Source organism: Suricata suricatta, chromosome 3 (genome assembly GCF_006229205.1).
Source record: "Suricata suricatta isolate VVHF042 chromosome 3, meerkat_22Aug2017_6uvM2_HiC, whole genome shotgun sequence".
Taxonomy (NCBI): domain Eukaryota; kingdom Metazoa; phylum Chordata; class Mammalia; order Carnivora; family Herpestidae; genus Suricata; species Suricata suricatta.
In genome coordinates this window covers 59,292,815-59,310,543 of record NC_043702.1, presented here as the reverse complement: position 1 = coordinate 59,310,543, position 17,729 = coordinate 59,292,815, and the positions used below count along the sequence as shown (strand labels likewise).

At 41.6% G+C, this 17,729-nt stretch overlaps 1 protein-coding gene across 1 annotated transcript in view; it reads left to right on the top strand.

Annotated features, from left to right (window-relative positions):
- GAD1 (glutamate decarboxylase 1) overlaps positions 1–17,070 on the top strand; it is a 41,675-nt gene extending 24,605 nt beyond the window's left edge. Inside the window, exons 7-17 of the mRNA XM_029934398.1 lie at positions 196–308; positions 1,442–1,557; positions 1,642–1,721; positions 1,945–1,999; positions 3,504–3,620; positions 4,760–4,824; positions 8,839–8,917; positions 10,050–10,199; positions 12,367–12,474; positions 14,530–14,619; positions 15,394–17,070. Of these exons, the coding sequence (XP_029790258.1) occupies positions 196–308; positions 1,442–1,557; positions 1,642–1,721; positions 1,945–1,999; positions 3,504–3,620; positions 4,760–4,824; positions 8,839–8,917; positions 10,050–10,199; positions 12,367–12,474; positions 14,530–14,619; positions 15,394–15,567 (1,147 nt within the window). The 3' untranslated portion in view covers positions 15,568–17,070. The remainder of the gene's footprint in view (positions 1–195; positions 309–1,441; positions 1,558–1,641; positions 1,722–1,944; positions 2,000–3,503; positions 3,621–4,759; positions 4,825–8,838; positions 8,918–10,049; positions 10,200–12,366; positions 12,475–14,529; positions 14,620–15,393) is intronic.
- The last annotated feature ends 659 nt before the right edge of the window (positions 17,071–17,729 follow it).

Genomic DNA, 17,729 nt, shown 5'->3' with positions numbered 1-17,729 from the left:
CTCTAGGTAACCCAGGCTGGTTTCTGATATTTTATGATTGGTGACTTAATGCATTTCCAGGAAATAAATTGTTTTAGTGGTTTTGAATACTTTCTTTTTTTAGAACCTAAGTATAAATCTAAACCAGTTATCTGTCTTCCCCAACTAAGTGGTTTGACTTCTTTGTGATCATTTTTTCCCTCACCACCTTTTCAGGTTTACATATGAAATCGCACCAGTATTTGTCCTCATGGAGCAAATAACACTTAAGAAGATGAGAGAGATAGTTGGATGGTCAAGTAAAGACGGTGATGGGATATTTTCCCCTGGTATGTTTCTCTTCTCTTTTCCTGACTCTCCTCAAGATTTATAGCATGGATCTTTGGGATCCCTGAGAACACTAAACACAGAGTGAGTTTGTGGAAGTATCATGACCTTAAAAAATTTTTTTTCAATACTCCTGCCCTATCTTTGTCAGAGTGAAAGCTAGCAAGAATGCTGCATTCCTTATGTACTGTCTACCAGAGCCTGTGCCTCCCCTGTACAGACTGACAGAGGTTGTGTTCAAATCATGCTACACAACACCAGTCTGTCAACAATAATTTGATTGGTCTGAGGATCAGTGAATCAAGATTATCAGTTGACTAATTGTTTGCAGCCTCTAGTTTGATGTAGATACAGTAAGAATCTTTAAAACAAGTACAGATATTCTTAGAGGTAAGTAGGACTGTGGGATGGTGTCAGAGACAGCATAATTGTTTTGTACAAGGGCAGGAGAAGAAATAAGAATTACAATTGTCCAGGCAATCCAAGTCAACCATAAATTTGCCTGTTTAACTGTCAAGTAAATGATATGAAAGTGTTTAGTTTGTGTTGGCCAGCCATACCTAGATAGTTACCTCAGTTCTCCTTGTGTCTTTATGTAAGTAAACACAAGTTTGGTTTTAATAAACTTAGGGTTCTCCTGAATGACTCAGTAACTCAGTTGAGCTGTTCTTTAAGGAGAGTACCCAGACAATGTCACTGTTTCCTTCTATAGGCTCCATGACTCTCTCCTTCTCTGTCTTTCTCATTCAGAGAACAGATTCATCTTTGTTCAGTAAATAGATTGAGCAGAAAGTGAAAGCAGGAAGGTTGTAACTCACCTATCTCTTTGCAGCCACTGCCTTCGCCACCTCTTGTATTTCTGTCTAGGCTTCAGGTGGAACAGGCATTGGAGTACATGAATCACCTCCAGCCCAACTGCCTAGATGGCTTTGGTAATGAGTGTGATTACTTGTATTCCCAAGGCAAAGGGGCCAGGGGAAAGCCCTGACAATAGGGAAGCCAGCAAAACCTATCAAGATATTGTCCCTCCCCTTTCTGACCTCTCTTGTCTCTTAGGATACCAGCTCAAAACCTTAGTTATGAGAAACAATAATGATGGAGCTCCACAGCTCCCCATGTATCCACTTGCTCATAGGGGGAGCAATCTCCAACATGTACAGCATCATGGCCGCTCGCTACAAGTTCTTCCCGGAAGTTAAGACAAAGGGCATGGCAGCCGTTCCCAAACTGGTCCTCTTCACCTCAGAGCACGTGAGTCTGGGTGCTCTTCTCCTGGATTATGGTGTTTTACAAGGAACTGTCTAACTTCTGACCTAGATCCTCTGTTTGTTGCAGAGTCACTATTCCATAAAGAAGGCTGGAGCTGCACTTGGCTTTGGAACCGACAATGTGATTTTGATAAAGTGCAATGAAAGGTAGGCAGGGGAGAGTGAATATTAGGTTCTTGATGTATTAAATGTGTTCATCTGTTAAATTTGTTTTATTGTGCTTAAGCACTGACTCAGTACAGTGTGCCAAGCTGCTAATGGTCTGTTGAAAATATCCGATTAAATTACTTTTTGCTGCTGCTGAAGTTTTTTTCATGTGCAATCTCATTGATTCTTCATTTTAATTTCTCTCCCTTTCTAATAATTACAGGGGGAAGATAATTCCAGCTGATTTAGAGGCAAAAATTCTTGAAGCCAAGCAAAAGGTAAGTACTCTGTGGTGTACCTGCACTCTGGTATATACAAAAATTTTAAAATACTTTCTGCCCTAGACAATAAAGATCTTTGATAATATGAGATAATTTTATTGTGTTTCTAAAATTATATTCTCAGGTATTTGCTTATTTCCAACTTATGAAATGATTTCACTTTAAAGCTGTGTCTATACAATGTCATTTTTTTTAAAATGAGAAATTCAGTCATTAAGCCACTTGTCCTATCTTTATTATGCCAAGTGATTAGTCTGTTGTACTTCAGTAAATCCACTGCCCGAGCATCACGAAGATATAGCCTAATTGAGGCTTTTACTTGCTACTGGTTAGGTATTATCTCAATTTAACAAATACCATTTTAGCTTAGGCCTCTGTTGAGCAAAGTGCTTCCATACCCTGGCAGCTGGCCCATGGTACTTGGTGAATCAGCCTTAATAAATTCTATGAAACAAAAAAAAAATCTCAGAGAACAGATGTATTCACAAAGTTCTGCCAGGTAGCTGTCAGGCATTTACCACCTCGTTGTTTTGGTTACATCCTTGTACCCGGTTCTCCAGCTGGAGCTGTTTGCTGGGCAGTAGAGGAGATGAATAGAAATGTTGCTTGGACTGAATGAGGGGCATAGGTAGAGCTGAGCTTGAGAAAGACCTAGGATCCCCATATTCCCCCACACCTGTCTTAGCTCTATTTCTCTACTTGTTTATTTCTTGTTCACATCAAAATTTTACTGTGTCCACTATTCATGAATATTTCAGTTTCTGCTGTATTTTAAATAAACAATGCTTCAGTATAATGATTACATCAATACACTTGGAACAACATAGCCTCGGGACACCTGGTGGTGGTGGCTCAGTGGTGGCTCAGTTGGTTAAGCATCTGACTTTGGCTCAGCTCATGATCCTGCAGTTCGTGGGTTTGAGCCACATGTCGGGCTCTGTGCTAACAGCTCAGACCCTGGAGCCTGCTTCAGATTCTATGTCTCCCTCCCTCTCTGCCCCTCCCCCACTCATGCTCTGTCTTTCTCAAAAATAAACATCAAAAAAAAAAAAGAACATCATAGCTTCTAAAATGTATAATACCCAGATGATGTTCAGAGCCACCTGCCCATCACTCTAAACACATCACTTTTTCCTGCTTTACTGATGCCATAGAACTTATCACTATAAAACATACTATATATTTTGCTTGTTTAGTTTTGTCTGTTGTCTGTCACTCCCCACTGGAATGTTAACCCACAAAGACAGAAATCTCCATCTGTTGTGCTCACTGCTGTATTCCTCTACAGCTCTGCAGCAGGGCCTGGCACATAAATGTCACGCAAAAACTATTTGTTGAACAAATGAGTAAAGGGCCAGCAAAGAATTCTCCCAGATGTAGGATCTGACACCACACCCACTTGGCTGATCTCTGCTAGAAGAAAATGTACTGCGGTTCTTCTACTTCATGTGGAAAGGAGAGGGTGGAAAAGACTAATCAGTCTGTCTCTCTTCCCTTACAGGGATACGTCCCCCTTTATGTCAATGCAACTGCTGGTACAACTGTTTATGGAGCTTTTGATCCGATACAGGAGATTGCAGATATATGTGAGAAATATAACCTGTGGCTACATGTTGATGTAAGCACCATAACTCACAGAGTGGCCGCTCCACTGGGGGTGGAAACAGCTCTGCTTTATGATTTGCCGCACGCAGCTCCCAATGCCCCAGCCAGCCCTCTCTCCTCATCATGTTAGTCCAGCCCTTCGTCCCCTGCCCCCCATTGTGGGCTATTCACACCAGGTTCACACTGCATGCTGTGCATCCTCTAGGACTCATCCAGCTCCTCCCTGGCCCACTGCTGTCTTCTGTGGTCCTTGTGAAGATACAGTCCCTACCATCTTGCCAGCAAGCTTTTGTCTAGACAGATGACTACAGAGTGGAAGATAGCTAGTTTCAGAGGGAAAACGTATAAGATATGGTATGTAGGAAGTAACCATGAATCTGGGCTCTCTGCCCTCTGCTTCCAGTCCAGCCGTTCATGACACTTTTCTAAAAAGAAACATGTATCTGGTACACGTAGGAAAAATAAGGCAGTGTAAGGAAGGTATTCTCAACTGAGAGATTTAGTCCCCGATTTTCCCAGGAACACAAAAGGCACATTTTCCACATGTGTGACTGGGTATATTTTTTCCTTTTTCTCTTTCCATTCTCTTATATATTTAACTTCTCACAACTGGACAACTGGGTAATCTGCCTGGTTATTTGAGCACATGACTAACAAAGGCTATGCTTATGTCCTGTGGTGTCCCCAGCTGCTCAGTAAACATGTATCAGGGTACCCACAAAAATGTCTTGCTGTTATGGGACCTCCAAGCCTGGCAGAGCTGCCCCTCTCGGAATTTCTTCAGGAGCCCATAGAATTCTACCCCAGGGAAAATCAGAGGGCGGCCTTCAGTCCTTTGTGTCACACCTGGAGCCATGCTCAGGCTCACTGAGCATCCCTGGCTTTCCATAGCACTTTGGGTCTTGGCACCATTGGCTCAGACCTGACTTACCTGTGTCATTAACGCAGCCACTCTGAGGTTAACCTGAAGGAGCTTTTGGAGAAGTGACAAATGAGAAATAACCATAATCAGTGTGGGTTCTTTTTGTCAAACAGACTTATGTTTTTCACCACTTACATTCTGTCTCATATTTTACTAGAGGTGTAGAGTAATTGGTTTTGGGTCCTTAAATGTCTCTGCTCCCCATCCCTCTTCTGTCCGTGTCCTCACAGGCTGCCTGGGGCGGTGGGCTGCTCATGTCCAGGAAACACCGCCACAAGCTCAGTGGCATAGAAAGGTAAGCACCTGAGCCTGAGGCTGCCTTTCATTCAGGCCATCAAGTGTGCTGTGCCACCCAGTCCCTTGATGTGCCCTACCCTGATTCCCAGTGTCTTATTTCAGTCTGACTAAGCCCACAGCAGGTCAATAGACATTTATTGAGCAATTATCATATGCTGGGAAATCAAGGGAAAAAAAAAGATTCCCAGTCAAATGAGTCCTTGTGAATCACAAATGAGAGAGAGAAAGATGCATGTAAACAAACACACAATGTGATAAGCACAATAGATGTGATTACTGGGTGCCCATGAGATAGAGAAGAGAAACTAAGCAGTGCAGGGATCGAGGCTAATTGAGAGATTGCCAAGGGCACAAAAAGGGGAACTGATTCATTTCATTCTTATTTCTCATTAAATTCACAGCTGGGAAAGGGGTAGGACACTTAGTGTATCTAACTGATTTACTTTCTTGTTCACCGTTTAAGTTCAGTGGGTCGTCCTAAGCCAGATGTGATTTTCTTTTTCTTATTTATTTATTTATTTATTTATTTTTGAGAGACAGAGAGAGACAGTGGAAGCAAGGGAGGGTCAGGGAGAGAGGGAGATACAAAATCTGAAGCAGGCTCAGGATCTGAGCTGTCAGCACAGAGCCCGATGCGGGGCTCGAACCCACAAACTGTGAGATCATGACCTGAGCTGAAGCCAAATGCTTAACCGACTGAGCCAGCCAGATGCCCCTGTGGTTTTCTTTTTCTAACTGGTTCCACTGTTTATTTTTCCTGGCCCAGTATTGGAGCCATTTCTACAGAGGCTCCCAAACTGAAGCATCCCCCTCTCTGTTTCCTGTTTTCAATTCACTGATTTTACTTGGATGGTGGTCAAGAGCCTTTGGCATGTTTGGATCTTGCACCTATTGCAAATGGCAGTTCCCTCTCCTGTCACCTACGGTGGCTGAAGAGGCAAAGAAGATTTCCCAGAGGAGTAGTGAGGCATCAAAACCCATCTGGGCTTTTCCTCAGTTACTCATTGCTGCCAGGACACCCTTACCGGGACATGGGAGAACCAGGCCCCTGCCCCACCAGCTAGAATTAAGGCCACTTCTTGTGCTTACAGGCTGTAGCTAACTTGGCACATTTTGTGTCAGAAACAGAAGCTTCTGATCGGAAAGAATGCAGTCATAAGCCAGATATGATTTTAACCTGACTCCAGTGTATTGATCCAAAATGAACTCACCTTGATCCATTTATTCATTCAGCAGATATTTACTGAGCACCCATCAGGAGCCAGGCAGGCATGATGTTAACACTCAGTCCCCTGCCTCAGTCCAGCCATCTAGGGCACTTTTCTAAAAAAAAAAAAAAAATGTGTAGCTAGTACACATAAGAAAAATAAGGCAGGGCCTACAAGGCGTTATCAACTAAGAGATTTAAAATCTTCCTGAAGCTTACTGTCCTGGAAGCCAAATGTTCATAAATGAAGACATATTTAGTCTCATAGGAAAGAAAAATAAAGTGGGATTAGATAACAGTGAGGACAAGGCATGCTATTAGAGACCGTGTAGTCAGAGACCCTTCCTGATAAAGGGAGACAGGAAGCGAGATTACATAAAGGAGTGGTCCAGGTGGTGGAAGAGCAAATGCAAAGGCCCTGAAGTAGGACTGTTCTTGGCAAGTTGGAGGACCATCAAAAACGGCCGGTGTGGCTGGAGCAAAATGGGAGGTGAGAGCAGACCAAGGTGGAGAGGTGGACAGGGAGCTTGCTTCTCCCACAGCAAGAACTCTGGCTTCAGTTTGAGTTACCTCTCCTGTGCCTCTTCCCTTCTGGTTCAGTTTTGGAAGGCCAGTGTCAAGGTGAGTGGGACTTACTCTCTGAAGCATAATTATATGACCCTATGACTTGGAGGATGATATATTAAAAGTAGATGAGCAAGTCCAACTGTACCTTAAATTTCTCAGCAGTCTCCATTTTCCATCTTTGAGTCAAGGAAAATCTAAACCATTTTGCCCATACTTTTCTAACATTTTATTTTGTTTATTTTTAGTTTATTTATTTTGAGAGAGAGCATGCACGAAAGCTGGGGGGGAAGAAGAGAGAATTCCAAACAGTCTCCACACTCAAGTGCAGACTCATCTCGGGGCTTGATCTCATGACTGCAAGATCATGACCTGAGTTGAAATCAAGAGTTGGATGCTCAACCAACTGAGCCACCCAGGCACTCCCTAATGTTTTAAAGCACATGTGTCTTCTAAAGGAAATTGGATCCATACCATATCTTATTACTTCACATTTGTTTTTGTTTTTAATTTTTTTAATGTTTATTGATTTTTGAGAAAGAGAGAGAAACTTAGTGCAAGCAGGAGAGGGTCAGAGAGAGAGGGAGACACAGAATCTGAAGCAGGCTCCAGGTTCTGAGATGTCAGCACAGCGCCTGATGCAGGCCTTGAACTCATAGCCGTAAGATCATGACCTGAGCCAAAAGCAGATGCTCAACTGACTGAGCCATTTGGGTACCCCTTATTACTTCACATTTGCAACAGCAAAGAAACATTTACTTCAGACCTCTAAGACATTCAAAAAACCATTTAAGACATTTAATGAAATCCAAATATAATTTTGTAATGACTCAGTGAATGATAGCTATACAAAAAAAAAAAAGATTAAATCCGCTGCCTTTTAAATACGGCTCCAACACTGATAATTTTTACTGAGATAAACATTGAATAACCTTTTCTTACAATTCTTCACATATCTCTTTCACAAAGGTTATTTTATTATGCACAAAGGGGAAAAGTACGTCAGGCCTTATTTTTCCTTGAAACACCCACTAGTCACATATACACAATTATTTTTCATCTAAAGGACCTTAGCAAGACGAAGAGGTTAAAAATTCACAGCAAGGATTTAGCTCTAGGGAGTATAATTCAGAGCCCGTTGCTATGTCTGGGGAAAACATCCTTCACAGACATTAAAGTGCAAAGCCCAGCTGTGGGCCGGGCCATTGGGAAGGAGTCTGTGAACCACTGAAGCAAGGTACCCAAGTTTCAATCATCATACACTGCACTCAGTTGTCTCTGTAATGTCCTAGCTGGTGTGCCCCCTTAACTGCTTTACTGTGTCTGAATGACTGATGTGAGTGCTCGGAGACTGTGCTTGGTAAGCCGTCATTGCAGCTAAACTGGCAATATCATCTTCATTTGGCATTTAAACAGTGCTGCTAAGTAGTCGAAGTCTAGAGTTACCCAGCTGATCCTTGCTTTTAGGTGCACTCTTCATATCACCTCCTAAGTAGTTAGGTCAGTGTCACCAGCCCATTTTATAAATATCAATGGGAAGGCAGAAAAAAGCCAGTCTGTCGCCTGGAGGGAGGCAGGCTAGTGGAAGGGTTGTGAGCGCTGGTTCTTCAGTCAGACTCCCTGGGCTTGAATTGCAGCTGCAACACTTCCCAGCTGTTTGACTTTGGGGGCTGCGTTTAACCTTTACATGCCCCGATTTCTCCATGTAAATTGGAGGTGATAAGAGTCCTTGCATCACAGAGTTGAGGTGAGAGGTAGATATTCCAGGAATGATTATTAGAATTTTGTATTTACTTGCTCATTTATCCTTTGTTAGCGATGATTTCTCATTTTACAGATGAGAAAACTGAGGCATGGAGGAATTCTGTTACTTGCTCCCACCAGCAAATGTCAGAGCCAGGATTCAGACTTGGGCAGTCTGGCTCCAAAGCCTGAGTCCTTAAGCATGATACCATATTGACGGAATGCCTGCAGAGCCCTCAGAACAATAGGACGCATAATACGTATTCTTCATCAGTGTTAGCTGTTATTAACAGCAGTTATTTAGAAGAGGTGGTCTGCAACTTAGGCCCCTGAGATTGCCTGCAAAATATTTGTTTACTCCTTGATTAGTCAATTTGGAGGACTAGGCATCAAAACCATACCAATTCCGGTTGCCCTGGGTGGTGTTTTCCTCAAGAGGACAGTTGCCGCTTGCTGACTCCTGCACCTTCTCCTCAAAGTGTCATGTGCTTCTTGCAGGGCCAACTCAGTCACCTGGAACCCTCACAAGATGATGGGCGTGCTGTTGCAGTGCTCTGCCATTCTCGTCAAGGAGAAGGTCTGTACTCCCTCCAAAGATGAGCTTTGCCCGAATGTCCTTTCTGAGGCACCAGAAGAGAAAAGCATGGACTGTTGTTTTATTTCTGTTGCGCAGTACTGGACGAAACACAAGATTGGCAGCCCCGTTGAGACAACCACTGCTCTTCTTTCCTGCCCTTGCCTCTCAGCCTCCAGCCAACTAGTGCTTCCTGTTGGCTCCTGCCCTCTCCTGCCCTTCAGTGCTCAGGGCCCTGTCAGTGACGGAAACTATTGGGGCACCATTTCATTGCGTGTTCCTTCATGTTTGTACAAACAAAAGTGAGAGCCATTGCGTGAACTGCGAACTCTCACCTCAGCGAATACAAAAAGTGCTCACTGAACATACTGCAGGTTCTTAGCAGGGGTTGTGTTCCCAAGAGCTGACGTAAATTAGGTGGAACTGCAGCTGCAAATGTCAACCTAGGGCAACTAGGAATGTTGGCTGAAAAGCTTCTGTAAATGAGTTAGTTCTTTAAGCATCTAATAATAGGACCTTGCTCTCAAAGCACTGTTGCTCCAGTAAAATGTTTGCATACAAGGCATTCCAAAAATCTGTCTTCAGCTTGTAGGAGCCAGAACATATCCAAACTCTTACTCCTTTCTTAATAGAGTGTCTGGTAACATCACAGGAGATCCTGGAAGAGACTAGAAGACGTTCAGGGCGGGAAGGGCACTTTTAAGAAGAAAATTATTCATAGCCTGAGATTGCTCCACCCACTGCAGGAAGTTTACATCCCCACCCCTGGCCCGTTGAACACCATAGCACTTCCCAGTCTTAGGAACAACCCAACTCCCTTCCGCACCCCCCCCCCATTTCTAAATGCCTCTTAGAGGGACAGTAGGTCCCTTGTTGTAAGCATCTGAGACAAAAAATCATTTTCTAATCAGAGTGACAAAGAGAAAGGGGCAAAGGTTTTTCCAAGGGTGGTCTTCAAGAAAAACATCAGAACAGATGCAAGGCCTCATAAAGACTTTAGAAGGAAGGTTGTATGTGATTCTAAGCCCCTCCTTCCTACCAGCCCTGTTTCAAAGCCACCCACATCTGACCTATGAATACAAATTTGTCCTATGTCTTGACCTATGATACAAACTTGTCTTGATTTGCGTGATAGGGTATCCTCCAAGGATGCAACCAGATGTGTGCAGGATACCTTTTCCAGCCAGACAAACAGTATGACGTCTCCTATGACACTGGGGACAAGGCAATCCAGTGTGGCCGCCACGTGGACATTTTCAAGTTCTGGCTGATGTGGAAAGCAAAGGTACGAAGGGGTGAATTCAGGAAAGAAAGCAGAAGTGCAGTTTGCCCAGGCTGGCTGGCAAAAGAGAGGCAAAGATATATCACAGATAATTTAACGTGTGTAATCAATATCTAGATAATTGAGTTAACTGTATTTTCTCTGTTTGCACATGAGATCACTTTATCCCTTATGTCAGACTCTCCCTCCTTCCATTCTGTCTCCTCAATTTGAATTAACATGAAGTTTTCTATAACTTTCTCTTATAAAAACTAAAAATTATGCCAAGATAAGGACTTCCACTGCAGTCCTTAGGGATGCTGAAACTATTTAGTGCAGATGTAAATAAAGAGAGATAAAATTCCTGTGTTATTCTATGCAGAACCCTGAATTTCTTATGAGGGCTCAAATCATGGGTTATATGTGACAGTTTTTAGTTTTATTTAAATAATGGATTTCTTATTATTTGTACTTTTTATGCTATCCTGGAAAATGCATACTTTATTGTGAGAAATCCTACTGCTAGGCTAAGGCATGCTATGTCTGCATTAATTAATTTTTTGGGTTGTATTTCTGGGTCCAGGAAAAAAGAAAACTATTGGAATTTTCCCCTAAATATGGGTGAGAGAGATTACCATTTCGACTCTTTGTTTCAAAAGTATTTTTATGCAGCCAAGTAAAGAAAATTTTGATTTCACATCTCTTTATTGCAACCGTTGTTTTTATTTACCTAGTATAAATTAGTTTTAATAATTTCCACACTTGAGATTGTGTCTACTAATACCAAAACAACAAAGTTTTCCAGTGAAACATCTAATCAGATGTTTCTTCTATAGGAAGGATTTAATGGATTATTAGCTTTTTCCCCCTCATTAAGTCATTTTGTCTTATATATAGAAATAGTACTGTGTCTTCCTTTTGCCTGACAATAACCTCTTGAACTGCCTGCCAGGAGTTTGACTCACAGTGAATTGGTTGCTGAGATGTGACCTGGGTGTGGGCTTCTTTCTCAGGTGGAAAGTGGACTGGACAAGGTGTGCACTGAGCAGTGACTACTTGGGGAAGCTCATGCTTTGCCTGTGCTGGACTCTGCCCAGGCCCGTTAGCAATCCACAGTCAGCCTTGGGCATCTGTTCCCTTGTTAACACCAGCCCACTCAACACCCCCCATGCCGCTGTTATTAATCAGCCATGCTGGCTTTTGAAACTCATGCTCAACCAGTTTGTCAATAACTGAGCTCTTGGAATCTCAGGGCATGTATGGGGACCAATGGCTTCCCCATCTGCTTGCCTGCCTGTCACCAAAAAGGGATAGTTCTGTCGTGTGGAAAGTAGACTGCCAGGGAGTTTGGGGACATGCTTGGCTAGGGCTTACTGCTGGGAAAGGTGGGCTCTAAAGTAGTATTTCTCAAACTATCTGTGGTGAAGAACCAGTTTGGATTATTTTAACCCATCATGGATCAATATAGTAAAGATGAATTACTAGAAAAATGAAATCAAAAAGTATATAAAGTTTAAACATCAATTTTTAATCCTCAATTCAGTAGATATAAAATTAATCAAAATGCTATTAAGGTTTCTTACTGCTTAATCTCAAGTTCTTTTTTTTTTTTAATTTATTTATTTTGAGAGAGGCATAAAGAGACAGCACGAGCTGGGGAGGGGCAGAGAGAGAGAGAGAGAGAGAGAGAGAGAGAGAGAGAGAGAAAGAGAGCGAGAGAGCACAAAGCCTGAAGCAGGGCTCTTCCTCACAAACCTTGAGATCATGACCTGAACCGAAATCAAGAGGCGCTTAACCAACTGAGCGAGCCAGGCGCTCCTCAATTTCTGTTCTTACATTATCATGCACCGGTTATAGTTTGTGGACTGGTCTTAATCAATAGGTAGCACTTTGAGTACCACTAGCCCAAGGGAAACTAGCAGTAGGCTTCAGGTCCAGGCTGTGAGTAACTGGAAGGAAACTAAAAGCCCAGAGTCTAGAGTGCCTTCAAAAGAGAGTAGACACACTTCATATTATTGCATGCAGTGCTGTGAAGAAACTGTACTCATTTAATTAGGTAGTTCTTTGTAACCATCTCCAAGAATACTTGTATGAATTTCCAATAGGTAAGGTCAGCATAGCTTTCTCAAATGCCTGTCACAGGAAAATGCAACCCATCACCAACAAACATGACTTCTTTTTTCTAAACCAGGGCACAGTGGGATTTGAAAATCAGATCAACAAATGCTTAGAGCTGGCTGAATACCTCTATGCCAAGATTAAAAACAGAGAGGAATTTGAGATGGTTTTCGATGGTGAGGTAAGTTGTTATCGTGGACTAGGTGTATAGCATTTCCAGAAAATCTATGAGAGATGCTCCTGCAGCCATATTTTCCCACATATTTCCCACATTGAGAGAAAGGCTTGCGAGAGGTTGCTTCTGAATTTTTATCTTTATGCACTCTTCATTTCATTCCCTCTGTGTCTATGAACTTTTCTTTTGATAACTTTGGGCTGACTTTGGCCCTTTGCCTTTTCTAAAATGGTCCAGCTCTTGATCAGTCCTTTGTAGACAAGAAGTCTTTCCTTGGCATGTTTGAATCCTTTCTCTTTCCTGGGTGTGTATTATCAGTCATTGTGTTGAACTTCCATGATAAATATTTCTCAGTTCTAAGAAGCTTATAGGATGGTATATCTTTGTCTTTCAAGACTGGTTCTAAAATGAAGTTCTACTTTACATAGATTCATTATGAGGAGAACAAGATAAAATTGCTTCTGCCATGCGTTCATCTCCACATTACACATAATAAGTAAGGTACTTGTCATACCAGTACTGACTGGATCCTTGCTTGGTGCCAGACCCTATGCTGTGAACTGGGTCATACAGCAGTGACCAAAACAGGTACTGTCTCTGCCCTGATGGAGCTCTCAGTTGGATAAAGGAAGTTGGAATAGGAGCCTGTATTCAATAAAAGAAAATCCACTCATAACCCAGTATAATATAACACCACCTCCATTCAACTTATTCTATTTGTCAGGCAGCCTAAGCTATTAGGAACACACTGGAGAGTCACCAGACGAGGAAAAAAAAGCCCTGAGCACTTCAACTTAATGATACAGTGCTCATGCATTTCACCTATGGGACCGCACTCAGATCATTTACACTATTTTAAACATTCTACTAGCAGATTAGAGACAAATGCGATGTCTCAAGCCAGTTAGAGAAAGGCAGAGTGATAGCAAACAGCAGCCTAGGAAGGAAATGGAAAAATTATGGCAAGAATACAGAAGAACTCTAAAAGGATAGGAGTCTTTATTTTTTTTTTTTATAGTTTATTGTCAAGTTGGTTTCCATATGACACCCAGTGCTCATCCCAACAAGTGCCCTCCTCCATGCCCATCATGTCCTATGACCCTCTCCCCCCAACATCAGCCCTCAGTTTGTTCTCAGTATTCAAAAGTCTCTCATGGTTTGCCTCCCTCCCTCTCCCCAACTATTTTTCCCCTTCCCCTCCCCCACGGTCTTCTGTTAAGTTTTTCCTGTTCCACATATGAGTGCAAACATATGGTATTTGTCCTTCTCTGCCTGACTTATTTCACTTAGCATAACACCCTCGAATTCCATCCACGTTGCTACAAATGGCCAGATTTCATTCTTTCTCATTGCCATGTAATACTCCATTGTATAAATAAACCATATCTTCTTGATCCATTTATCAGTTGATGGACATTTAGGCTCTTTCCATGTTTTGGCTATTGTTGAAAGTGCTGCTGTGAACATTGGGGTACATGTGCTCCTATGCATCAGCACTCCTGTAGGATAGGATTTTTTAGGACAGGGATACTAAACAGTTCTAGGCATCTCAGTGAGGTCTGTCTTACGGTTTAGAACCAGTATTAATATTCATTATGATAATCATGAGTAATCAAGAAAAGATTCAGAATTAATATAATAAAACTCACAAAATATTCAGTATCAAAATAAACTGTGCCCAGCATCTTCTACATATGAGGCACTACAAAATGGCAAGGTGAATAATACTGTTTTTAAAAGTGAGTCAAATGTAATGCTTTTTTAACAGTCAGTGTTTTAAGGTGGTAACTACAATCATCTAGAAAATTGGTTATGGGAAACCACTCTCTTGCCAGATATGACTGTATAAACTAGGCATTGTTCTCCTAGTATAGAAATAACATTGCCTTCAAGATGGACTTGACGCCCTTCTTTAAAAAAAAAAGTGGTTTGTTTTTGTTTGCTTTTTTTTTTTTTTTTTGGTCTGAGAACCTTCCACCAAGGGCACATAGGGGTTTGGGAAAAGCTTTCCTTCAAGTTCTCATAATTTTCTGTTTTGTTTGTTTGTGAAATTTTCTGCAGCCTGAGCATACAAATGTCTGTTTCTGGTATATTCCACAAAGCCTCAGGGGCATTCCAGATAGCCCTGAACGACGGGAAAAACTACACAGGGTATGGACTCTCTCCTTGTCTCATCTAACTCTCTGCAATTTCTCTGGCTGGTCAGAACACTTTAATGTGTCCTTCTAATGGGGGAGATATAAACAGTAAAGACTTGGGGTAGTAGGGAGCCATCTTGTTATATTCTTTCTGGCTTTGGATTGTCCCCTTGCTGTGATCCAGACACAGCCGGAACCTCTAAAGGACGCACCCCTGTCTTAGGTTGGTGCTGTGGTGTGCAGGGCAGATGAATGCTATACGTATTCCCAGGAACTTCTGTCCTAACCTGTGTCTGTTAACATGTCCTTTCCTAAGTTCAAATCCACTCTAATGCTGCTTCATTCTAGTTGTTGATTTCTATATCCAGTTTTTTATTTGTAATTGTTGGTATTAATACTTAATTTATATAATATTTCATTCATTCATCTAACAAATGTTTAGTCTCTGTGCCAGGCTCTGGATTATTCAGAAGCCTTAGTTTGTGTTGCAGCCCATAAGAGTTTTTTGTCTTTGTTTTTTATTTTCTCATTGTTCTATGACTGACTTTCAAAATTCAGTCACATGGTAGTTTCTGAGATACCTTAATTATGATAGGGTGACTTAGTCATTGGCTATTAACCACTGAAGAAACTAGGATATAAAATATTTGCCTTTATACCAGTATAAGTACAAATAGTAAAATGCAAATCTTTTTTTTTTTTTTAATGAGGAAATGGTTTACATTGTTAAAAAAGGGAGTTGTGTCAATATTGGTCTTTAGTTTTATTTTGTGTTTTCCATCACAAGGTGGCCCCCAAAATCAAAGCCCTGATGATGGAGTCTGGCACGACCATGGTTGGCTACCAGCCCCAGGGGGACAAGGCCAACTTTTTCCGGATGGTCATCTCGAACCCAGCTGCTACACAGTCTGATATTGACTTCCTCATCGAGGAGATAGAGAGACTGGGCCAGGATCTGTAACTGCCCTCCATAGAACATGAGTTTATGGGAACCCCCTTTCCTTCTGGCACTCTAGAATAACCTCTATAAATTGCCGAAACACATAGGCTATTTCACTGAGGGAAAATATAATATCTTGAAGACTACTGTTTAAACATTACTTAAGCTTGTTCTAGTTCATAGGAAATAATGTTCTTTTTAAAAAGTTGCACATTAGGAACACAGTATATATGTACAGTTATATATACCTCTCTCTGTATATGTATATGTATGTATAGTGAGTGTGGCTTGGTGATAGATCACAGCATGTGTCCTCTTCCAAGAGAATTAACTTTACCTTCAGCAACTACTGAGGGGCCAAACATGCTGCAAACCTGCTTGCCCAATAACCCCAGGAAAGCCGTTTTTCAAGATGTTGTGTCATAGGGACCGAGGGACATACTGTTGGTGAGAGTTGACCTCCTTGTCCATGTTTCTCCTGCCTGAAGTGGTGACGGATGAGACAAAGTACTACTAGATGACAAGAGTCACACCCTCCCCATTAGTATCCTGTGAGGGGGAAATTGTAGCAGAGTCATTGTTACAGGTGTACTGTTGCTGTATTTTTAGAGACTAATTTGTGTAGATTGTGTCTATTTCTGTTGTCTGACCTTTGGTGGGGGTAGGGGAAGAATACATGTAATGATTTCAATGACTGTTTAAATTGTAGGTAAATGAAATTATTGCTTATTTATATTCAGAGATTTACCATGTTAAAGAGGTGTCTTGTATTTTCTTCCCATTCGTAATGTATCTTATTTATATATTGATGCAGTAAGTTCAGAAAACTGTTTATGGTATTTTCGTGCATTTGTGAGCCAAAGAAAAAAGATTAAAATTAGTGAGACTTGTATTTATATTAGAGTGCCCTTAAAATAATGATTGAAGCATAAGTTTACTGTCTGTAAGAGAATTCTGATACTGTACATAGAGTCCTCTATATGGAAATCCCATTACTTAAATAGCATCTGCTCCTCTATTACTCTCTCTGTCTGGCCGTATGTCTGGTGTTCTCAACGCTTTTCTAGTAACTGTTGGATTATAACTAGATCTCCTGTAATTTTGTAGTAGTTCATGACCAATCTCTGTGACTCGCTTAGCTCAAACCTAAGGCAACGTTTCTGAAGACCTTCTGAAGAGCTCCGATAAACTGACCAGGCTCACAACTGTTTTTGAGGAAAGGAAATTCACACTGTGCATTTTAGAGTATGCAAGAAGAATATAAATAAATAAAAATATTCTCCGTGGAGAATTTGAACAAAATTTTCTCCTAGTTTGTGTTTGATACATAGAGCTTTTCAGTGATGGTTATGGATCACCACAGCCCCTCTCCCCCTTCCACCAGCTGACTTGAGGTGACAGTCAGTAACCTTCTTAAGGGTACTGGGACTCAACTCACTGTCATAGTTGCCCGGCCCCCTGATCTGTACAATCGTTAGGACTGTAATTAAATAAAATTTGCACTTCAACCCTAGAGAAAGAAAAGCCATCCCTGTTTCTCGTTTTCCTATTTGCATCTTGGCGTTCCATTCATGGTCATTCAACACACTTTCTTCCTCTGTCACAGTCCCCTTTCTAGGCACTAGGATCACAGTAGAGTGCATGGCAGACAAAGTTTCCCTCTAGTAGGGGTGGGTCTTACAGCATTTGGTATCTGTGGTATCCGAATACCTCTAAGGTCACGGAATCATGCCTTGCTGCTGCTTAGGCTTGAATGGTTGGCCCAATTCAGTTTCTCAGGAAGTACGTTTTGGTGCTGGGTCATTAGGAAATAGGGCCAGTTTTCTATGACATTCTATTTAGCTATAATAATACTATTTCACTCATTTGGAATACAAGGAGTTCTCTATTCAGCACGTAGGGGTTAGATAAGAGTCCTTGGTAATGAGCATACTGACTCCACGTGTAACTGTTGTAAACAGGGAGATGATCATAAAGTCACTTTATTTTATCTGTCACTGTTCCTTCAAATCCTTTCTGTGGTATTCTTTCCACACCCCTATTTGAATTCAGGTCAATCCCGTAGCTTTGCTGGCCTCTCAGTTGTAAGAACAGTTTCATTTTAGGAACCAAATGTCCAGCTCAATGTTAATAAGACTTCAAGGTTTTATACAACAGAGACCCTCCCTCGGTCTGGCAGGGTT